General features: G+C 40.2%; 1 protein-coding gene across 5 annotated transcripts in view; it reads right to left on the reverse strand.

Annotated features, from left to right (window-relative positions):
• Window positions 1-22,906, reverse strand: part of LOC116643970 (TLC domain-containing protein 4-like) — a 104,743-nt gene that overhangs the window by 45,352 nt on the left and 36,485 nt on the right. For all 5 annotated transcript variants that reach the window (XM_032423115.1, XM_032423134.1, XM_032423144.1 and 2 more), the window contains 2 exons: window positions 4,357-4,522; window positions 158-247 (listed from right to left, as the gene is read on the reverse strand). In XM_032423115.1, coding sequence (XP_032279006.1) covers window positions 158-247; window positions 4,357-4,511 — 245 coding nt within the window. In that variant the 5' untranslated portion in view covers window positions 4,512-4,522. The remainder of the gene's footprint in view (window positions 1-157; window positions 248-4,356; window positions 4,523-22,906) is intronic.

The following is a 22,906-nucleotide window of genomic DNA, read 5'->3' on the forward strand; positions in this document are numbered from 1 at the left end:
CCTTTTATTGCACCTTGCTGAAATAAGTCTGAACACAAGCATTTTAATAAAACATGCGCCATCAATATGTTTTCCATTTTAAAGTAAGAAATGTTCTTATTAATAATTAATATCAAAACATCAATCAAATTGACTATATTGAAAAGAAACAGCTTACCAAAGTGGATCAGCCTTTGCAACCTCATCAAAAATCAAAATGTACAGGCCAAAAAGCCCAACCACCAAAGAATGGCATGTAGATCCTACCCTGAAATGAAACAAAATACATACAAAGATTTTAGATTCTTTGCAATGAACTGTAATTCTGTCAAGACATTTAACATTTTGAAGAAGTTAAATCTGGAAGCATTTAAATATAGGAATGGAGTACATCTAAGAGTATAATACAAAATTGCCATTTAGAAATCCAAGGGCTATGAGTTTACTTTGGAATTAATAACAAGAAAGATGCCCAGGTCTACAGTTTCCTGCTAGAAAATTGTGGAATCACTTATTGGTTAAAAATTCCAAAGCAGGGGTGCCTGGGGGGCTCATTCAATGCATCCGACTTGATCTCAGCTCAGGTCTTGATCTCAGGGTCGTTGAGTTCAAGCCCCATGTTGCGCTCCACACTGGGCATGGAGCCTAGTTCAAAAAAAAAAAGAAAAAAAAAGTTCAAAGCAGAAGTTTATCTGATGATGCAGTTGACAGAGTTCTGTACAGACAGACGGCAACTGGCAAGTCCACTGCCCAGCACCTTGCTCCAAGCCCCATCCCTACCAGCATCACTGCAGCATTAGTTTCCTGCTCCAATCAGTGAGGAATAACTTCCAAATCTACTGACCTTAACCAATTCTAAATCCTTGAATCAGAATTTGAATGGATCGTGAAATGAAAATGTATTGCCTTGGAGATTTCAGTGTTAAATGCACATTCCCATGCATGCTACACTTGGTTCCTGTAACCAATCCATGAGAAAGCTAGAGCAGCTATTATTAGTCTCTTTTTATCATTATTATGAAACCACTTCTAAATAGAAAAATTGAGGACCATGAATTTATACAGAAAATCTATTTTTAAAAGAAATGCTCAAGTGAAAGCAAAATGTTCACGAGATCCAGGCTGAATTTTCTTTTATAGAAGGAATAAGGTTTAGATGAAAAACATCAGTTTCTATGAACATATCTTGCTAATAATTTAATGGATTAACCCAACACCCAAGCTCTACGATATGCTACTTAAAGAAGTCTACATAGGATACAATATCTTTATTCACACAATGAAAAAGTTTATAAGAAATGAAGTTTCTTTTCTCTTCATTAGAATAAAGGATAAAAGGAACAGCAAAATTTTCTTTAGAAATTAATAGGATGTAATAAATTTCTGTCTAAAATATGACCCCAAATCTTTAACAGTGACATATATCAACCAATATGAAGCTTGATATTAGAAAATCTTATTGTAACTTGAAAAATCAATATGCTTGATCTAATAGATGATGTGGGCCTAAATAGATATATCATGTTAAATCAAATCATATTTAAATGATCAAAGATCCTCACTAATTTAAAGGCACTGACAAAGAATACTTTGCAATACCAAAGGAACATTTTAACGTGTGAATAGTTAACCCAATTTATCTGGTTTACAAGTCTGGAATTTTCATGCCAAACATACCTATATTCCAAACATAGCTGTTTAAGGATGTAAGTTCTTTTACGTCAAATAAGACACTCCATCTAAATACTCATACAACCAGCTTTCTATTGCCATTCAAAAAGTCTATGAAAGCAGAAAGTACAACCTCTCACTAACTTGTTTTAGTGTTTAATAAACTTATATCAAAAAGCTTCCCCTTGGAAAAATGAGAACTTTTTGTTCCTGATACTCAGCCCTCAAATTCCCTTTGTGTTGAAATGTTACATGGTAAATGGGAAGGATTACAAGCCCTTAGCTGATGGAAATGGCATATAATTCATGAGAGAAAAGTTAAATCTTATTTGGATCAGGAAAAGCAAATACCGTCTGCTTACATACTCTCCTGCATTAAAAGTTTATACTTTCAGAAACTTCTGTTTAGTAAACATTTCACAGTCTATTCTTTAAAATCAGACTCTTGGCAAAGCAGGGTGTAGATTCCTTACTGTCTAAAATGAAACACCAAAATGCTACCCAAAAGAAATTTTTTTTTTTCCAAAGAAGATTAAAAAGAAATGTTTGTGCTAATAAATAGACAGGGAGATAATGGAAATAATGACCATTGTAGAATAGCAATTTAAAGTTACTGATTTAACCATTTGCAAGTAGTAGGGGTATTACCAATAGAAATTATATAGCCCAAACAGACAAGAGTTAAAAATTAGAGAAGCGGATTTTAAAATTAGGAGTATTTCAACACAATAGGACTTTCTATACCATAGAAAACAAGTGGATATAAGAAAATGTTTTTTAATTGTAAGATAAATAATACCTGTAAGTATGTATTTTTTTTCTGAAAAAGCAACAATTAAGTACAGCAATTTATCACTTATATTTAATTAAACTGTCACTCTCAGGTGTGAATTTTTTGGTGAGTTGTTTTTCCTCCTGTCCTTTTTCTACTGTAGGGCTTAGACCATGCATTGTTCAGAGACTCTTTCCTGATTATTAGTAAGAATTATGTGGGTTGTGTTGATCTGGGTGTTTCAAGACTGGAAGGTGGATTTCAAGACATATACATGTACTTTACTCAAAAAGCAGCAAATCTTTTTTCTTTCTTTACACTCTACCTCACAGCTTAAGTCTCATGTAAACCAAACTGGAGTGGGAACAGGAGTAAATGTGAGAGAGAAACAGAGAGAACTCCATTTGAATAGGGTAATGAATCTTCTATAATCCCAGACTCCTTTTTCAAATAGGAACTCGGGTTTCCCAAATGGTGATTCTGTGCACCACAGAATGGCAGTGATAAGACTGAATAATGCAAAGTATTTTTCAATTTCATTTCATTTCATCTTTGCCTCTATCTCTGTACCGTCCCTATTTCTTTGGCTTGCTGCTCTCCAAGATTCAAATGCCCTTACCTACCCTAACCATGGTGAAAGGGAAATGAAAATAGTTCAAAATTTACTCTCAGAAAATCTGTCTCCCATCCCGCTCCTTGCCTCTTCTTCTCTTTCCCTCTTCTACCTACCTTCATGTTCGAAAGGGTTTTAAAAAATAATGGCTAGTATCTTTTGTATCCCACTTGTGAACAACATCTTTGTACTATTTTTAAGACAAAAAAAAAAATCATACTTCTTATTTTTCAAAACTACATGGAGAAATAATTCTCACTTTTTGGGTAAAAGGAGCTACATAGCATGTATGAACCGGAAAAATCAATGTAAGGTGCAAGAGGAAACAACTGAAGTCTTAATCACAATCTGAGTTACAAAGTGGATGCCTACAAACCAGCTTGGCTCAAAGATAAGGGATTTCCTGTCAAATGTGACCATTCTCAAATAAATACTTAGACTCTGGCAGAAGTTAATTCTAAAAGGAAATTGCAATGAAAAATAATTATAGCAATTTTAGAGACCTGCTGAATTCATTTTATAGTTGGCGTTAACTTCAAGTAAGTAACAACAAAAAATATACCCACAGCTGCTCCAATTCACCAGTTTGCAAATGCATGGTGACGTGGGGGCGAAAAGCTCTCAAGCACGTGAAACGGTCATCAGAGTCATTTTGTGTTTGAAATGTTGTGAAAGGTTAATGAGTTGCACACACAAAAAATCTGTAAGCCAACTAATTAAAATTCCCACAGATTTCTATACCCTTATAGGTACTACTCATTTTACATTTTTTTCTTTTGTCTTAAATAAAATCTAAAAAGCAATTTTTACTTTAACAAAAAAAATAGGTTCCGATGGGCTCTGAATTATAATGAAAAGTTCATTAAAAGAGAGATACAGATGTGCTAACCATATACCACACTCTGGTACAGCATTTAACTGCCCTCAGTCTGGCTAAGCCAGCCAACACTATATATAGGCTACTCACAGCCCCAGCTAACATTCACTTCTGCGATCACTTCCAGAGAGCACGTGTTTGTTATCATAAACGTTTCAGAGAAGAATGCAAAACAGGACTCTTCTGCAGTCAGCTGGAGTCTCCTTAACCTTCCATGCTTCCCCAGAAAGTTCAATTTTTCCTAACATCTTTCAATAGAAGACTTTTTATAATTTTCTTGTATGAGATCTATCTACTTACTTTCCTTTTATTCGTAAGGTCAAATAAAAGATCTGACCTTAAATTTTGTTAGATCTTAAATGAAAGATTTTTGGGGAATATTTTAAACAGTTTTATTTCATAAAACTAACTTTTTAAAATCAGTTACATTTTCAGATGCTTTACCTTGAGTTCCATTCAATCTTCTTCTCAAAGCTGAGACTATTAAAACCTGGAGAAACTTTTGCTGAAAACCAGAAACTTATAAAGTAGAAAAGAAGCTGAAAGGTGAGAAAGCTGGTAAAAACAGTGCTGAAGATCAGTTTGGTGTTGGTGTCCATATTTCTTCAACCTGTTAAGAAAAAACAATGGCTTTCAATTGCTTTAAATTCTTCATAAGAAATCTAAATTAATTTTTTTATTTTAAGAGTATGTGCTTATATTTTTAGTAATTTATCTTAATTTAGCACAAATATAAGAATACAAAGAAACTAATAGACTTTTAATTCTTTACCAGCTATTTGTCGTGTATCTTGTATTTGTATTTAAAATAAAAAAGGGAAAAATTATCCTAAATATCTCACTGTTATCAATTTTAGAAGGCAAATTTAACAGCATGATTTTCAAAATTATCTAAGTCTTTGAGTTTAACATTAAGAGGGCATTTCAAGTACTATAACTGAAGGTATTCTTTTAGTAACATTTTTAATTAAACTTAGGAAAAATCACCTGATTTCTCTATGCCTCAACTTCCTCATCTATAAAATGAGTCCATTAGATAATTTCTAGAAACAATTAGGCCAAAATCATTATAAAGCTAAGATTATCTACAATATCAAAACAAAAAATAATTACATTATAAAAACTAACTGTACAGTGAGACAAATGACATTTAAAACAAAATTAAAATCTTAATAAGAATAATACCATCTTAGAAAAGAACCACACCACTGTTGCTGCTTAAATTAGTATTTAACTTTTAAAAAGTATTCTGCAATCCCACACATCCTTGGACCAAAAATCCTCAGTGACTTTGTATCTCTAAAATAAAAGATTTTTATAAAAGCGCTTCAGGTTTTAAGGGTAGAGTTAGCAGAAAGAATAGTAATATGCATATATACACATTCAGAGTATTTTTTCCTATCACTGAACTGAACTTTATTTGGACCCTAAAAATCTTAGGAACATTCAGACCAAAAGAAAGCCACTAAAGCATTTGCTCATATCCAGCAAATACAGCATTTCTAGAAATGGCTCCAGCTTTGATAGAGCTGACCCTCAAATGAAAAGGAAATGAATCGATACATATTTCCAGCTGCCTAATGTGAAGAAATAAAGTCCCCTACTGAAGCCAATTCACTAGAGAAAAGCCAAGTCATTGACTGCACTAGCAATAACCCCACTTCATTCCCTTCCAACCAGGACCTTGTAATAAGAATCAGGCTCCCACAGGGCCCCTTCTGACAGAACTCATGTGTCTGTAATGAGTTCTTTCCCCATTCTTTCTTTCTGGTGTGTGTGCTCAGTAAAAATATTGATATTACAATTCTTCTCCATGAGATTCCATTAACTTTATTGCTCATTTACTTTTTTTTTTAATTCAACATGTGTTTTAGGGTATTAAAAATTTAATTTGTGATCTTTTAGCCTAGGTTTAATATTAACCAATACATAAAAGTTTTGTACATAAATTAAACATCATTATAATTCACTAAGTGAGATGTAAAAGGGAAAATGGTTTTCTAAGATTAAAGCAAATGGGGAACTGGAGGCCAGGTGGGCAGATAAATGAAGAAAATGAAACCAGTAACCAGAAAAGAGTGGAGAGTGTAAACCAAAGGGTTCTGTATGTTCCCTGCTAGTCCTGGAGGGTGGCTGGACATGAGCTACTTACTTACTTTTGTTAAAATTCAACTATATAATGAGCATTTGTTTCAACAATGTTTGCTAAAGTTATATTATAGAACAGTAGGTATCACACAACATTATCCATTTTATGAACTATTAACTCGTACATTAACAAAGAAGCACTCGAACAACTCACCATTAAGAAATTCCTCATTCCTACTGGAAGAACAAACATTATTAAAATGGCTGCACTACCCAAAGCAATCTACCCATTTAATGCAATCCCTATCAAAATACCACCAGCATTTTTCACTGAGCTAGAACAAACAATCCTAAAATTTGTTTGGAACCACAAAAGACCCTGAATAGCCAGAGGAATATTGAAAAAGAAAAGTAAAGCTGGAGGCATCAGGATTCTGGACTTCAAGTTATATTACAAAGCTGTCATCATTAAGACAGTATGATACTGGCACAAAAACAGACACCTAGATCAATGGAACAGAATAGAGAGCCCAGAAATGGACCCACAACTATGTGGTCAACTAATCTTCAACAAAGCTGGAAAGAATATCCAATGGAAAAAGGATAGTCTCCTCAACAAATGGTGTTGGGAATACTGGACCACTTTCTTACACTGTAGACAGAAGTAAATTCAAAATGGAGAAAAGACCTAAACGTGAGACAGGAAACCATCAAAATCCTAGAGGAGAACACAGGCAGCAACCTCTTCAACCTCAGCCACAGCAACTTCTTCCTAGAAACATCGCCAAAGGCAAGGGAAACAAAAGCAATAATGAACTACTGGGACTTCATCAAGATAAAAAGCTTCTGCACAGTGAAAGAAACAATCAACAAAAGTAAAAGGCAGCCTAGGAATGGGAGAAGATACTTGCAAATGACATATCAGATAAAGGGCTAGTATCCAAAATCCATAAAGAACTTATCAAACTCAACACCGAAAAAACAAATAATCCAGTTAAGAAATGGGCAGAAGACATGAATAGACATTTTTCCAAAGAAGACACAGATGGCTAACAGACACATGAAAAGATGCTCAACATCACTCGGCATTAGGGAAATACAAATCAAAACCATGATGAGGTATCACCTCATCCCTATCAGAATGGCTAACATTAACAACACAGGAAACAACAGATGTTGGTGAGTATGCAGAGAAAGGGGAACCCTCTTACACTGTTGGTGGGAATACAGACTGGTGCAGCCACTCTGGAAAATAGTATGGAGGTCCCTCAAAAAGTTAAAAACAGAATTACCCTACGACCCAGCAATTACACTACTGAGTTTTTACCCAAACAATACAACGGATACTGATTCAAAGGGGCACATGCTCCGATGTTTATAGCAGCACTATCAACAATAGCCAAATTATGGAAGAGTCCAAATGTCCATCGACTGATGAATGGTTAAAGAAGAGGTGGTACAGACACACACACACACACACACACACACAATGGAATACCACTCAGGCATCAAAAGAATGAAATCTTGCCATTTGCAACGACCTGGATGGAGCTAGAGTGTATTATGCTAAGCAAAATAAGTCAGTCGGAGAAAGACAAATACCATACGATTTCACTAACACATGGAATTTAGGAAACAAAACAGATGAACACGTGGGAAGGCGGAAAAAAGAGAGAGGGAAGCAAACCATAAGAAACTTTTTTTTTTAAGATTTTATTTAACTGAGAGAGAGGGAGAAGGAGAGAGAAACAGAGAGAGCACGTGCGCGTGCACAAGCAGGGGGAGGGGCGAAGGGAGAGGGAGATGCCGAGCTCAATGTGGAGTTCAATCCCAGGACCCTGAGATGATGACCTGAGCCGAAGGCAGATGCTTAACCAACTGAGCCACCCAGGCACCCCACCATAAGAGACTCAATGACAGAGAAAAAACCCTGGGTTGATGGAGGGATGGGGGTAGGAAACGACTAAATGGGTGATGGGTATTAAGGAGGGAACTTGTGATGAGCACTGGCTGTTACAGGTAAGGGATGAAACACTAAATTCTACTCCTGAAACCAATATTACACTATATGTTAACTAACTAGAATTTAAATAACAATTTGGAAGAAAAAAAGAAGAAATTCCTCATTCCTAAAAAAGCCAGTTTTTGTTAAGTCTTTGTTATACTGGTTATTTTATATTTTTAATAGATATACTTTCACTTAACTGGGGTCTTTGGGGTACATGTTTGAGTCTCCCTTTGCAAAAATGTTTCATTTAAAACTAAAGAGCTCCATATAGTTGAGTTGTGGCTTCTATTAAAGGCTCAACAGACAGAAGCTATAATTAAATTGTTCTACTCCCAGCTTTGCTTCTTATTAAGCAGCTGCTTGCTTCATCAGTCATGCCAAATCAAGGACAAATCCAGTGATTTTTTTTTATATGTATTTCCCCAGAAAACCAAGGCTTCTGGTAGAAAGCAAATGCTCCTCTTCACTGAATCAGGCAAGAAAAGGGGAAAATGGATAAAAACCAAACAATGCTCATTACTGACATAGATTGAGAACCTTGGTGAGTTAGGTGACTATTAAGTAGAAGAATACACTGTAAAGATAGAAAAGTATCATGGTTTGGTTCATGCACCTCTACATGTGGCTGGGATACTACCCTAGGAAGGAACAGCCAGAACAGAAGTGGGAAATATTTCTGTGGCAATTTACAAGGGGAGTGTCTAGACATGAACTTTACAATGTAATTAGCCCATCTTGATTCACACCAAAGAAACTCTTCCAGTGGCCTCCTGAATACAAATGATATTTGAATGTTTTCTCCCAAGACAGTTTCCATAAACTTTAATTCAAGCAGGTTTCTTAGAAGAAAAACATGAAAAGGTTTGAAGTACACCTCTCCACCATTAACTTATAATAACCCTTCTCCGGCAGGACTCCCAGAGGCAGGGCCACTGGAAACAGCACAGCCAGGATGACTCAGCCCTCACTTCAGCCAACAGTTCATCCGACATCTGTCACATGTCCACCAGACAGGCCCTGGGCCAGAACTCCGAATACAAAATGGGGAACATGCTTATAGGCCAGGAGGGAAGCAAAGAAACCGATCACCACCACACAGAGTGCCAAGCTCAGGGTGCTAAGGGGGTATTCCCTGTTTTCAGTGAAATAAACACCCAGCAGAGAGGACACATAAACAAGTGAGGAGATACCAGAAGGTATTCACTGTAAACCAACAGGACATCTTCTCTTCTATTAAAATCCGAAAACCCTTTAATGCTGAAGTGTAAGACTCAGTTCCACCAGCTGAGTCTCGAACTACTGACTTGGGAACACAAAGATTATTCTCATTGCCCATGTTCATTATTTCCTTGTAATACAAGGTCTTCTCTAGGGAGTATATCAGAATTACCAATGCCACCTCAAAACACATACACAACTTCACTCTTTTCCATTCTGACACAACATGAACCACTGCAGAGTGGTTAGCAGTAAAAACATTAACATGAAGAGGAAATGGTCTCGTGGGGTTGTCTTTAAGGGCAGCAAGGAAGGGGAAGCTGGGAAGAACAACTCCTTTTGATTAGCATTCCTTTTCCCATCTTTCGTGAGCTCCCTTTCCTGTTTCCCACACTGATTCCAACACTCACTGGTCTCAAATCTCCGGTTCTCTCTCTCTTATAAGATATGGTTTCTTCCTATTTCACAAAAAAATGGAGGCTGTCAAGCATGAACTCCCTCAGTGTCGCAATGTCTACGACCTCCCCTGCCCCAACACAGAACCTCTTCTTTGCACACTATAGGGTCTGCCTAGGTGTATGCCCCACACCTTCAACATGGCTTAAGTGGTCTGTAACCAAACGTCCCCCAGCATACCAGCCCTGGATGGTCACCTTCCCTCCCAATGGCTCCATGTGGGCATCCTGGAGGCCCCATAGGCTCTACATGACCCGAGCCAAACTTAATTCGAAACCAGTCCTTTCCCCAGGGTTCTATATATCAGAGAATGGTAGTATCATCCACCACACTTCCCCCATCTTCCAGTCTAGAATAGTTCAGTCACTCTGGTCCCTTTCCTATCCCTTATTCCCACAATTAATTGACTGCCAAATCCTGGCAGACTGAAGAATAGCAAATGAAGGATAACTTGATTCCAGGAAAGTTCTGAAAGTTCCTCATGACAGCCTTATGAGTAATATAAACAAATGTGGCTGGAAAACAAAATTAGGTAAATCCAGAGCTAGTTGAAAAACTAGAAGCAGCAATGCAGATCAACGATCTGAAACAGACTTGAGAAATATCTCCTGCTATCCCATAAGGTTCTCTTTTTTGGGTCTGTATTAGTAACATTTTTTAATAAATATTTACATGGTACTCAATCTGCATATAATGCAGAGCTGGGAAAGATAGCTAATATAATGGGTTAACTGGGAAAGATAGCTAATATAATGGGCTAACAGAATCAGGATTCTAAATTATCTTCATAAGCTGAAATAGTGAGTCCAAATCAGAAAAAAAAAGTATAATAGGAATAAATGTTTTAAAGGCAATACCTAAGTACCTAAGTATAGGATTTAGTATAATAGCTACATAACACACACACACACACACACACACACACACACACACACACACACACACTGGAAGCTTTGGCATTTTAAGTTACACAAACCAATGAGAGATACTGTAATGAAGATACAAATAACAACAAAAAACCCCACCAAACTTCAGGCTCATTTATAGTCAGCGTAAACGTGTACCTTTGGATCAAGATACTTATCAGTCCCACTTTACTCTGAATTAATCACATGCCATGGGAACAAGATTACTTAGGACTCAAGAGCATTCTTCAAACATCTTCACTGTCATGTGGAAAAGTGGAAGAGGGAACTTATTCTGCATTACTCAAAATGGCACAAATGGGCAAAAATTACAGGGAGGGAAGAGTTCAGCTTAATTTAAGGAAGAACCTTCTAACAAATTAGAAGTGCCCAAGTATCCATCACAGCAGTGGTAAAAGGACATCAAGGGGGTGGACCCGAGTCTTTGAGACCCCCTCAAAGAAAGATTCTGGGATTCTAGGACTGAACTGAACTTTGGTATCTAAGAAGACAATTTTGCATAAAACACTATATAAGCTTCTCAACAGTCTATCATTTAGGTTTTTAAAAAAATCAAAATTACATATGTAGGAAAATATTAAGTACATATAACTCGGTGGGGCATACACAGACTTAGTCGCAGTCTTGAGATTGAACCTTATTCCACCGCTTGCTGTGTGACCTGGGACAGATAACTAAATTTGCCTTACCTAACCTCAGTTCCCTGTAAAACCGAGGTAACAGTACTAACTTGGCATGGCTGTCATGGGGCATAAACCAAATGCTTGTTGGACACTTAGAACAGTACTTGGCATTTGGTGCACATTCAGTTAAGTTTCTGCTTCTACCATCATCCGTCCCCAGCAGCAAGAGGGCATGCAATTTCTGGGTCTGTCACCACTCCAGCCAAGGGCAACAAGACCATTGTCTAGCCACTAAGGCCCCTAACTCATCCCTGTTTACATTAGTCAACACTCACACATGCAGGCAGACCCCAGTGCAGAAACCTATCCTCTACCAGGTGACTATTCCTGTCATGCTCCTAAGTTCCTTCCCAGCAGCCACCTGATCCGGCCCCTCACTTTGTCCCCCCCTCAAACCCTTCCACTAGGCCCCCTGAAGCTGTTACTCTATGCCCAGGAAACAGATCACTACCCTTTGCCTCTCCTCTGTGTGCTCTTAAGACCACCCCCCTCCCCTGCAGCCCTCTCAGGTCATGGCTGCCTGGTCTCCCACACTTTGGAGTCAGGAGGTGGCCCTATGTCCTCTTTGCTCCTCACAGTCTCCTTCAGGCGCTACTCCTCTCATCCCCTGCCCCTCGTAAACACCCACCCTGCTATTTAGTTGTACCACCTCTCCCTCTCCTCACTGGTATTATATTCCAACCTCCTGGACATTTCCTCCCAGTCAGAGACTTTGGTCCTGGTTTGCCGATGTCCCCAAGCCCTGATATCATCCCGAGTGACTTCTTATTCTGTCCAAGGCACAGGTTTCCTTAACAACTCAGTCCTCCTTTCTTCATGGGAAATGGCACCTCTTCCATGCCACCTCAACCACTCATGGACCTTTACTGTCCCTTACTCACTGTTTTTCTGCCTCCACAATAACACCTCAAGTATTCTTCTGTTGACCTTTCCTTCAAGTGTGCTCAGTATTACATTTCGAGTCCACTGAATTCTTGGCTCAGTCCCAACCCACTAGCCCTTTCCTGTGTTTTACTTCCCTGTTTAATCAGCTTAGATCCTAGAGCCCATCATTTCAGTAATACTCTTACTAACACCCTACATTCCTTTTCCACTGCCAAGAGCTGGCAAAACTCCAACCCCAGAACTGCTCAACTATTTACTCAGCGATGAGCCCTAAACAATCAGAGCACTGTTGGGAAGTGTCACACACCAGAAGGGATTGGGGCTGGTGAGTGAGAAATGGCAGAGGGATCAGAGGGCCCTCAACACTGTGGGGCACTCCCACCACACTGCCCCAGCTGACCAATCCTCTCACACGCCACCATTCATTTTCCAAGTCATCCCTACTTTTCAAACCTCTAACCAGCCACCCCATTCTCAACAGATTACGCCCACCCGACCTCACAAAAGAATAGAAGCCGACATAGGAAAACACGATCACACTATCAACCGCACAAACTACCTGCATCTTCACCCATCTGTCCTTCCACCTCAGGTCAACCTCTCCAACCCGTGCACTTTGGATCCATCCTTTCTGGCTGCCTTGGGAATCTTCTGCTCCCCATGATCCTTTATTCTCTGCAACTAGATCTTTCTATTGGCTTTTAAACAGGCTCAAGTTCTCAGTAGAAACAAAAATCAACAAATCCACCACCTCTTCTTTAATCCGACAGTTTTCTCGCTTGCCCTCTCTCCCCCTCCCCCCACTCCCTTAAAGGACAAAGTTCTAGAAAGGTGTACCCATACTATCATCATTTCTCATCTCTCTTGATCTTTAGCCCACTCCATTCTTGTCCCCACCTTCATCACTCCCCTGAAATAGCTATCCCTAATGTCAACAATGACTCCTACATTTGGCCTGCATGTTACCTGAACTCTCAGAAACATCAGACACTACTGACCCTTTCTCCTTGTAATATTTCCTTTCCTGTGCTTCCCTAACACCTTACTTCATCCTCAGTCCAGCCACTAAGTAACAGAATTCCCTAAGGTCCAATCCCAGACCCTCTTCTCTCTACTTGTTTCCTGTGTGATTTCATCTATACCTGTGACATCAGTATCGCTTACATGCAGAAGAATCTCAAGTTTAAACTCTCCATCCCAGATGTCTCCTCCAAGCTCCTGATGTGTATAGCCAACTGCCTACTTGTCAGTACCACACAGCATTTCAAAGGCATCTCAAACCAAGCTCATGACCTGACCCCTAAACTTGGTCCTCTTCTAGGTTCTTCATCTCATGGTAGCACTATACCTCCAGATTGGACAGCCTGAACCCAGGAGCCATCCTTTCATAACTTGCTTTCTGTACATCCCTACTATGCCCCATAATCCAATCCACCAAGTCCTATGGTGGAAGTCCCACTTCTTAAATAGCTTTCAAAAACATCCATTTTTTTCTAGCTTATGACCATCACTTTTCTGGACTGTCTGCAAACCAGAAGACTATCTCCAAACAAACTGGAGGACTCCAGGGGAATCTTCATTAAAAGCTGCCTCTGATCATGTCACCTCCTCACCTACCCCCAACTTAAAACCATCAATGGTTTCCAAGTGCTCTTAACGAGGACTCTACTTTTTCCAGCCTCAACTGTCAGTTACAGCTGCAATTTAAATGAATGTTTCCTTCCCCCAGTGAAATGTGAGCCCCATGAAGGCGGGAAACATGGACATTTTTTCCCTATGCATGGACATTTTTTCCCTATGCATCCCCATACCTAACACTGGCCTGCCACATAGCATGTGCTCAATACATGTTTATTAAATAAAATAATAACAGGCATTCATATTCTTACATGGGCTTTCCATTCTGCTAGTATCTCGTCAGCAAGAGGTCCCTCATTTTGCAGTATAGTCAGAATACTGGAAAAAAGAATATTCTAAATTGACAACCCTTGTATTATAGCAGGAAAACATATTTACTTCAAAAGGATCCTCACCTCAAATGTCTAAGAGCAAGGAATACTGACCAATATTATAAAGTGAACTAATACTGAATATGTGTTTTTGTCCATTTGTATTGCTCTAACAAAATACCACAGACTGGGTGGCTTATAAACATCAGAAATTTATTGTTGCCCACAGTTCTGGAAGCTGAAAATCTGAGATCAGGGTACCAGCATGGTTTGGTGAGGGCCTTCTTCCAGGTCATAGACTTCACATGGCAGAAGGGGCAAGACAGCTCAGTGGGGTCTCTTACAAGAGCTCTAATCCCACTCATGAGGGCTCTACCCTCATGACCTAATCACTTCCCAAAGGCCCTACCTGCTGCTACCACCACCTCTGGGGATTAGGATTTCAACATATGAATTTGCAGGGCGGGGTGGGGGGGGGGGCGGCGGGACACAAACATTTAGATCATAACAGTAGCATATACGGTTTCTCCATCCCAAACTCCTTATAACAAATAGTATGTGTTCAAAGGTTTCATAATAATTACAATTTGCACTGTATTTTCATACTCTTATCAACTACAGGAATACTTATTTATTGATTTAGCTACATCAGTAGGCCTAACATGTTCCAAGTGTTTTAAAAGTCTCTATTTGCAAACTGAAAGCTATTTATAAATGAACACATGACTGCAGAAGATATCTACCAAACCAAACAAACAAAAACCCTATCAAAAAAGTCATACCTGCACCTCACCCAATCATTCGAGGTTTTGAGGTTTTTTGTTTTTGTTGTTTTTGTTTTTTAAGATTTTACTTATTTGAGAGAGAGCCAGAAAGAGAGGGGGTGGCGGGAGGATCAGAGGCAGAGGGAAAAGCAGGCTCTCCCCTGAGCAGGGAGCCTGATATGGGACTCGATCCCAGGACCCCAGGATCATGACCTGAGCCAAAGGCAGACGCTTAACCGACTGAGCCACCCAGACACCCCCATTCTGGTTTTGTTTGCATTTTCATATGGGTGGTACACTGCAATTATCTGCCTAAATGCTCGTGAAACATCAATAATTAACCAGAGACAATAAAACCCCCCTCAGTAAAGGATAACTATCTCAATACCCACTCTTATCTTTTTATTCATGTGAAAACCATTAAACATCTAATCAAATATGTACAGAGCTCTCAACTAACTACCATTATAGTTTTGGGGTTTTATTGTCATTACTATTATTTTAATTCTGTATTGAGAGCTATATGAAAAAAGTTAGGAAAATTATGCGCAGAAAACATTCCACCTCTTTTCCTTTTCTGAGCATCAAGTCCAAGAACCATTAGCACTAATGTGAAAGTCTACGGGAAGCCAGCTACATAAAAGTCAACTTAACTTCCATAAATCCTCCAATATTCATGGTACTGCTTTTTAAACAGAAGCAATGGGAAAAAAATGGAGACTAAACCAGGCGAGGCTAAGGAACCCTATATTAATATGATTAAATCACACTCCCTTTCTCACAGATATGATGTTACTTAAGGTTTAAAAAGGAACTGCTCGTGATGATAGCAAAGACTTCTTGTTCCTCCCTGTCACTAAGGGAATCCTTTATATTTTTCCCATTCCTTCACTCCTTTTTCTTCCAAGAGCATACAACAGAATTCAAGTTAAAGAGACACTATTTGATTCTGTCTGTTACACACCCTGGCAATGCAATGGACACCTCCCTGAAACAATTCTTTTGGATTATAAATCGTTTTAATGGTAATAAAAAATAAAATATTTAAGGTTACATATTCATACATTTCTAACTGGCCTTTATTTTCCCCACCATCCTATGTAATAATTACAATCATGGCATGTATGAACAGGAGGGAGGCTGAAATTCTGTTCCCCAAACTGGCGCTGTTTGAGGAACCCACTCAGTGACTGTGGGGTGCCCCCATCTTGCCACAACTCAGAGAACTGTTGTAACAGCTAATTCATATTGCTATGGATCTCTTTAGTCCAAGATTTCCCTTTTATCTGTCTCCTTACATCCTATGCTAAAAGCCTTCTAGATCTTTCTCTGGTGCCTCTCATCCAGTGTTTTTCGAATGTTCATATCCCAGAGCTTCTCCCTCCCCCTCTCACATGTACACAATACTTTCTCCATATATATTCTTATTCCAACCAGTCAAGAAGATTCTGTAGTCTTCCCTTTTACAGTTTGGTTGTGTGTGTGTGTGTGTGTGTGTGTGTGTGTGTGTGTGTGTGTGTGTATGTGTTGGGGGGGAGCGGGGGAGGGATTGGTATTTTTTCACACAGCCCAGACTCCCCACCAAGACATTCTGGCACAGTGTGTGTGTTGGGGAGGGGGGGGGAAGCATTATCCCAGCTCCTTAAGCTCTCCCTGAGAATTCCTGCTCTTTCAAGAAATAATTTCTCTCCTTGGTTTCCCATAGCACTTGATCAGGTCTCCCTTCTATTACAGGTATTTTTAATCAGGATTTTTTTTAGAGATTTTATTTATTTATTTGACAGAGAGAGATGCAGCGAGAGAGAGAACACAAGCAGGGGGAGTGGGAGAGGGAGAAGCAGGCTTCCAGCCCATGCGGGGCTCGATCCCAGGATCTGGGATCATGACCTGAGCCGAAGGCAGATGCTTAACAACTGAGCCACCCAGGTGCCCCTTTAATTAGGGTTTTAATAAAACATTTATTCTTATTTTCCTAGCTTATGTTTTATTTACACTTTTTACATGTTCTGGCTACTAACTTAAAAATAAATAAAATGAGGGCGCCTGGGTGGCTCAGTTGGTTAAGCGACTGCCTTTGGCTCAGGTCATGATCCTGGAGTCCCTCGATCGAGTCCCGCATCGGGCTCCCTGCTCGGCAGGGAGTCTGCTTCTCCCTCTGACCCTCCCCCCTCTCATGTGCTTGCTCTCTCTCATTCTCTCTCTCTCAAATAAATAAATAAAAAATCTTTAAAAAATAAATAAATAAATAAATAAATGAAATGAAATCTAATACAGTTAATCTGTGCTGTGTCAACTTTTTAAGTTTTTTGTCTTATTTACATTTTTTTATTTCATTTTACATGAAATGACTCTCTGATACGGGATTTGTTTTTATAATGCCTACCAAGAAGTGTGGCTGCAAGGGAATGACGGTGGGAAAAGGCCACCTTCCCCAGCTCTCCCCACTGCTCTGCTGGTTCCTGACCCCCAACACACCGAGAATTCTCCCCTTAGAAATTCAGTCCATTTTCTAGGACCTTAAGGCTCAGAGTACAGAGAGCACATTTTATTTACTTTGTAAACGTTTCCTAGCATCTCACCCCACTTAAAACTTTTATAAAGAAGTCTGTGTTTTGCAAACCTAAGAGCTCCAATGACAGCCACTGGATTTTGGATAAATCAGAATGCCTTAAGCCAGGAGACAATAGTAATTGGAAGATCATACACATATAGTACTTGACACAAATAATAAGCGGTTGGAAGCGTGTACAATTTGAGGGCCCATCTTTAAGGAAATCAACATTTCAAATACAACACACTCCCCAAGCCTTAGAAGAGGTTAGTGAGGGCCCTACAGCTGACGCAGAGGCCAGATGGCACTGTGTCACCTGGGGGATTCGGGAAGAAGAATGAGGTTCTGCAGCCAACCTCTACCCAACCTCCGATGTCCTTACTTCCCTGCAATTCCCTTCCTGGAAGAAGCCTCTTGGCTTGCGACATCTCTTGGCTTTTTGCCAACACTGTGAAATCAAGGAAAAGCTGGACAGAGCAAGATTTTTCCAAATATGTTTTGTTCTTTCTCTAAAGGAATCACTGCCGAGCAAGCTGGGAAATCAGAACCTACGGAGACAAAGGTCCTTCTCACCTTTGAACAGTCAATCCAATTACCTCTGAGAGAGTCCCTGGGATGCAGGGAAGTGCCCGAAGCAGGCTCAAAGCCTGCCTGCCTTCCACGTCTCTCTCTTTTTGCGGGCTCCCCACAGGAACCAGAAACAGCACTGAATAGGTTAAAAGAGCTGAAGAACAATTTAGCAAATTTCTCTCACCTGTTCAGTCTTAAAATGCATTCCATTCAACTAGAGAGAAAGCTAGAATCAAATCCTACTCCCAGGATTTGTCAAGTGGTCATGGGCAAGAAGAACATGACCTTTCTGACTTACAAGTCCTATGAAAGGGGATAAGAAGGCCTCTGCTGCAAGACGGTTGTCTGGCTTGAGTGAGATGAATTAAATGCACCGAACACAGGGCTTGGCACATGCAGCCACTTGTGGTAATTCCCTGCTAGTGTGACATTGCCACGCCTGTCACCCAGAGGTGGAGTCTATGTGTCTGCCCCCAGGAATCTGAGCTGGCCTTGCCACCTGCTGCCAAGGGATGAGTAGAAGAGAGGCTGTGAGGATCCCGGAGCCTCAGTGGGCCTCAGAAGACCTAGCAACATCCTTTTGCTCGCTTGAGCGTTGCTCTAAACCTGAAAGAAACAGGTCTAGTCTACTGGAGCACGAGAGATCACCTAGAGAACGGAGACGCCCAGCGGACAGACAGCACTCAGTACAAGCCACCAGCCACGCCGGAAAGCCCACTCCCATCTTCCAGCCCAGTGCACCCTCCAGCTGCATGCAGCCGTATGAATGAGCCTATCACCAGCAGGGTAACCGCCCAGCTACACACAGAATCCTGAGAAATAATAAATCATTGTTTTAAGCCACTAGGTTTGGGGGTGGTTATTCAGGAGTACATCAACACACCACTCAAAAAAGATTAGCACTTGCTATCACCACCTTTTCCTAACCAAGCAAGGTTACACCCATCTCTCAAATGGTACCAAGTCACAGAGGGATAGGATATTCGGTATCCGAAGCAATGTGATCATTTCCCCCTCCTTTTAACCTATGGCCTAGGGGCCCTGCAGCTTGTCTACACCTCTGATCTGATTGGGAGATACGGTGGCTTAAATGAGAAGAAGCCAAGGAGTTTCTAAATTCTCTCTATGACCTTTCATGCTGTTCCCTAAGGGCCACTTAAAACCCTACCGAGGTACATCGAGAGCGGTTTCTCTTCTCTTCTGATGTCTTCCCGTAAGATTGCCTTTGCCAACTGCACTGTTTCCCAATAAACATGATATTTACCAGCCTGATGATATCTGTTTGACACTTGTCAGGCAGCCAAAAAAATCTGAACACAGTGACATTTTTCCCTGAACTGTTTCTCAGGCTATGAGGTGATGTGCAAAACAATCACATGAGGCTTTGGGTGACCTCAAGGTTAACATTTACTACAAACCTCAAGTTTAAATTCAGGGTAGGTCCTGTAAAAGTACCTCAGCTTGACCCACAGACTTGGGAATAAAGAACTGTTCTGGGACAATGTTCTGAGGTAAGACTTGAGTGAATGTGGCCATGGAAACACAGACCCAGGTGGCTCCTGAGACTTGAACTTTCCCAGCTTCACAAAACAAGGCCACACTGCCCCAACCTGTAGATCTCGGAGTCCTGCTGACACTCTCTTATGGTACAACCTGGTAATAACGGAGAGCTCGGAGATGCTCTCAGGATTTCTTGGAATGGTGGCTCGGAGCCTTTCTCACTGGTGGAGCTCATCAATGTGAACACACACCATCCTTCCTGCACGCCCCAACTACAGACTTGTGCATGTGTGTTTTCATTCGTTGCTACAGTTCTGATACATTAATGCCATGTAAACATCCTCACTTCTTGGAGGTGGCTGAGGGGATGGGTGAAATAGGTGGATAGGGGAATTGAGGAGTGCACCTGTCGTGACAAGGGCCAGGTGAAGTATGGAAGTGTTGAATCACTACACTGTACACTTGAAACTAATATGACACTGTATGGTAACTGGAATTTAAATAAAAACTTTAAAAATAAATAAATAAACATCCTCACTTCTTGCTTTGTAAGTTGCAAGCCTAGAAATCCTGGGCAAGTGGGTTCTACTCACAGAAACTCTACTAAAATGATATATTCTGTACTACCTTATAGAAAAAAAAATTGTCTAAGAACAATACCAGATTGCTGTTTTCATCTGTCCTCTTAAAGCTCTCTCTGGATTAAACCCATGAACTTCCCCCTCACCCTAATGACCTTTCACTGAGGACTGCCAAGGCATGATACCCCTGACTAGCACTGAGGAACATGGTATGAAATGGCATCATAAGGCAAGGTCGCTAGGTTTTGCTGTACCACACTGGGGACGTCGTTGAGAATGCTGGCCGTTGCAAATGCAGTGTTCTCTGGCTGAAAATTCAAAGGAGAAATTCCTCTCACCTCCTAGAATCAGGAATAGATGGATTTCTCCAATTTGGTTTCTCTTCGGGACACCTTGAAGCTCGTTCGTGGACTCCTTGCCTCTTCCCTTAATGTTTTGTAATTTGTTATATGCTGGAATGCTTGCAGCCAGAACTTCAAAGTACACTAACCAACCTCAGTCATAACTCCATCTTATTTTCCTTTGGCTTATTTTTCTTTCTTGTCCTAAATTTGCTGTGTCTTGTCCTACTGTATGCATCTCTGTAAGCCATCCCAAATCACTTTTGCATTCAGGTAGGGTATAAATAAAACTAAAGATACTGTCATCAGCATATATGCCTAGTTCTCCTACTCCAGCTGGTGAGCTCTTGTCAGCGAGGGCTGTGCACCTGCCCCACTATGAAATCTGTACAGTGTCCACTGCTATCCTTTTACTGCTCAATGAATATCTGGGGAAGTAAATGGTAGAATAAGTAAATTTTGATAGTACTATGTTAACTGAATTATAAAATAAGCAGTATAGCTAATGATTTTATCTTTTATTCTCAAAACACAAATGTGTCAAAGGAGGCAGGTACAAGGGTGTTTACTACAACATTGGAAGCAGCTCTCAGGGCCCCTGACGGGAACGATTACACATGCTGGTGCAGTCACAGTATCCGAGGCTACACACACATTTAAACACACAAGACGAGACAGAAGGGCATTCACCCATCACACACTATGGGGCGGAAAAAAAAAAGAGCAGGCAGTGAAATAATACATTTTTCATAAATACCTAACTGCCTTTTTTGGCATTTGTACAGAAGAAGGGCTATACCCCCAAACTGCTACCTGGCTGTATTTGGGAGTGAAATCAGGGGAAATGGTAGCTGGAGAAAGGGGAAGAGGTGAACTGTCATTCTCTTGAGTATTGGTTGTCTTCATGGTTTTTCCTTATGTTATTTATGACAAGAAAGTTTCACTTTGTAATTAAAAAATAAAAAACACTGAAAAAAACATGTAGCAACTTCAGGTTATAAAGCATTCTTGAATCGTCAAAACGTCTAATGTCTCAAGGGTTTGGTGGGGAGATATTAAGCTGGGATCCTCCAAACAAGCGGCCTTTGTTCCGTGGCAAGGCCTTCCCTAAGAGCAACTTGGCCTCCCTTCCTTAGAGCCTTCATCCTGCCATGGATTCCTCCACAAAGCAGGGAAGAAATTGATCCGTTTAGTGACATACATACAGGTTTTTAAAATATGAAAAGGCAAAAAATCTTTCTCAATCAGAACACAGCTGTAGTCTTTACAAGTCCTTAAAATAGCATATAACAAATTACAAAACATTTAAATTCTTAATTGTCTCAATGTTTTCTTACATGTATTAGAGCAAAACACATTAACTGAGCAAGACTAGTTTGGGGAATTATGTCCCTAAAATGTTAACACTTTAAAGGGGGAGCGTTTAATCGTTCTAAATTTTTTTGTATTTGACTCAATAAATACATAACAAATAGGGAGAAGTTTTCTATGCCTTCAAAATGTACTTTTGGAAGGCTTTTTTTTTTTTTTAAGCCTAACTGGAGAAAACTAATTGAATTAACTTGACCAAGACAGATTCTCCATGTCCCCAAAATGTAAAAAATCCCAAATCAAAACCAATGTATAAACCCATCAATGAATGGTTATTTCTCAGGTGGCCATGGCAGGATCCGGCGGACACCAGCACCGCACAGGCCAGGATCCCAACACCGGATTCTACTGGAATGGTCAGGCGGACACCGGTAAGCCCACAGCTCAGAGATAACATCAGAGAAAGCACTAGATACATACAGGACAGCCGAGGAGAAGGAACGTGAAGCACTGAAAACATCTCACCTAAGGTAAGAAAATCAAACAAAGCAAGGATGGGTCAAAGGGCGGACCTGACTAGGCAGAATGTGGATGACAAACACAAGCAAGTAAACAAGCAACCCCAGTGAACTAGCACCTGTGCACTCTGCCCTCCACGCTTTGTTGTACGTGCTCACTGGTGACAGTGCCAGGTGTATGAGTCAGGTGTTAATTGTTATGAAAAGGCAATCAAAGGCATGCAGATAAACTCTGCCCTTGATTAACTCCAGGGCATGGTTACTAGAAATTAGCTCAAGGATGCTGCCTCTCCTATTTCCCCAAGAAGCTTTTTTGGCGATTCCGAAGACTATGAATAAGGATTCCAGTCTGATGGTGAAACAGACATCTAAGGAAGCTTTGATAATCTAAGCCTTTTACACAGGGTAATGAGAATACGTTTTCAATTCTCTGTAAGACAGCTAATTTCCTAATGAGTTTCATCAGCAATGGGGTTTTGCAACAACACAACCCATCCACTTCTGTAAGAACTTCTCAAAGCTGTAAGGGGAGTTATGAGCCCACACACTGCACTATGAGCCCCTCTGTTCCCCATCCAGCTGATGAAAGTGGGCATGGCCTAAATCCACCAGCCAATGTGTTCTGGATCTACTTGTCCTCTTTAA

This window comes from Phoca vitulina, unplaced genomic scaffold, assembly GCF_004348235.1.
Source record: "Phoca vitulina isolate PV1807 unplaced genomic scaffold, GSC_HSeal_1.0 scaffold2, whole genome shotgun sequence".
Taxonomy (NCBI): domain Eukaryota; kingdom Metazoa; phylum Chordata; class Mammalia; order Carnivora; family Phocidae; genus Phoca; species Phoca vitulina.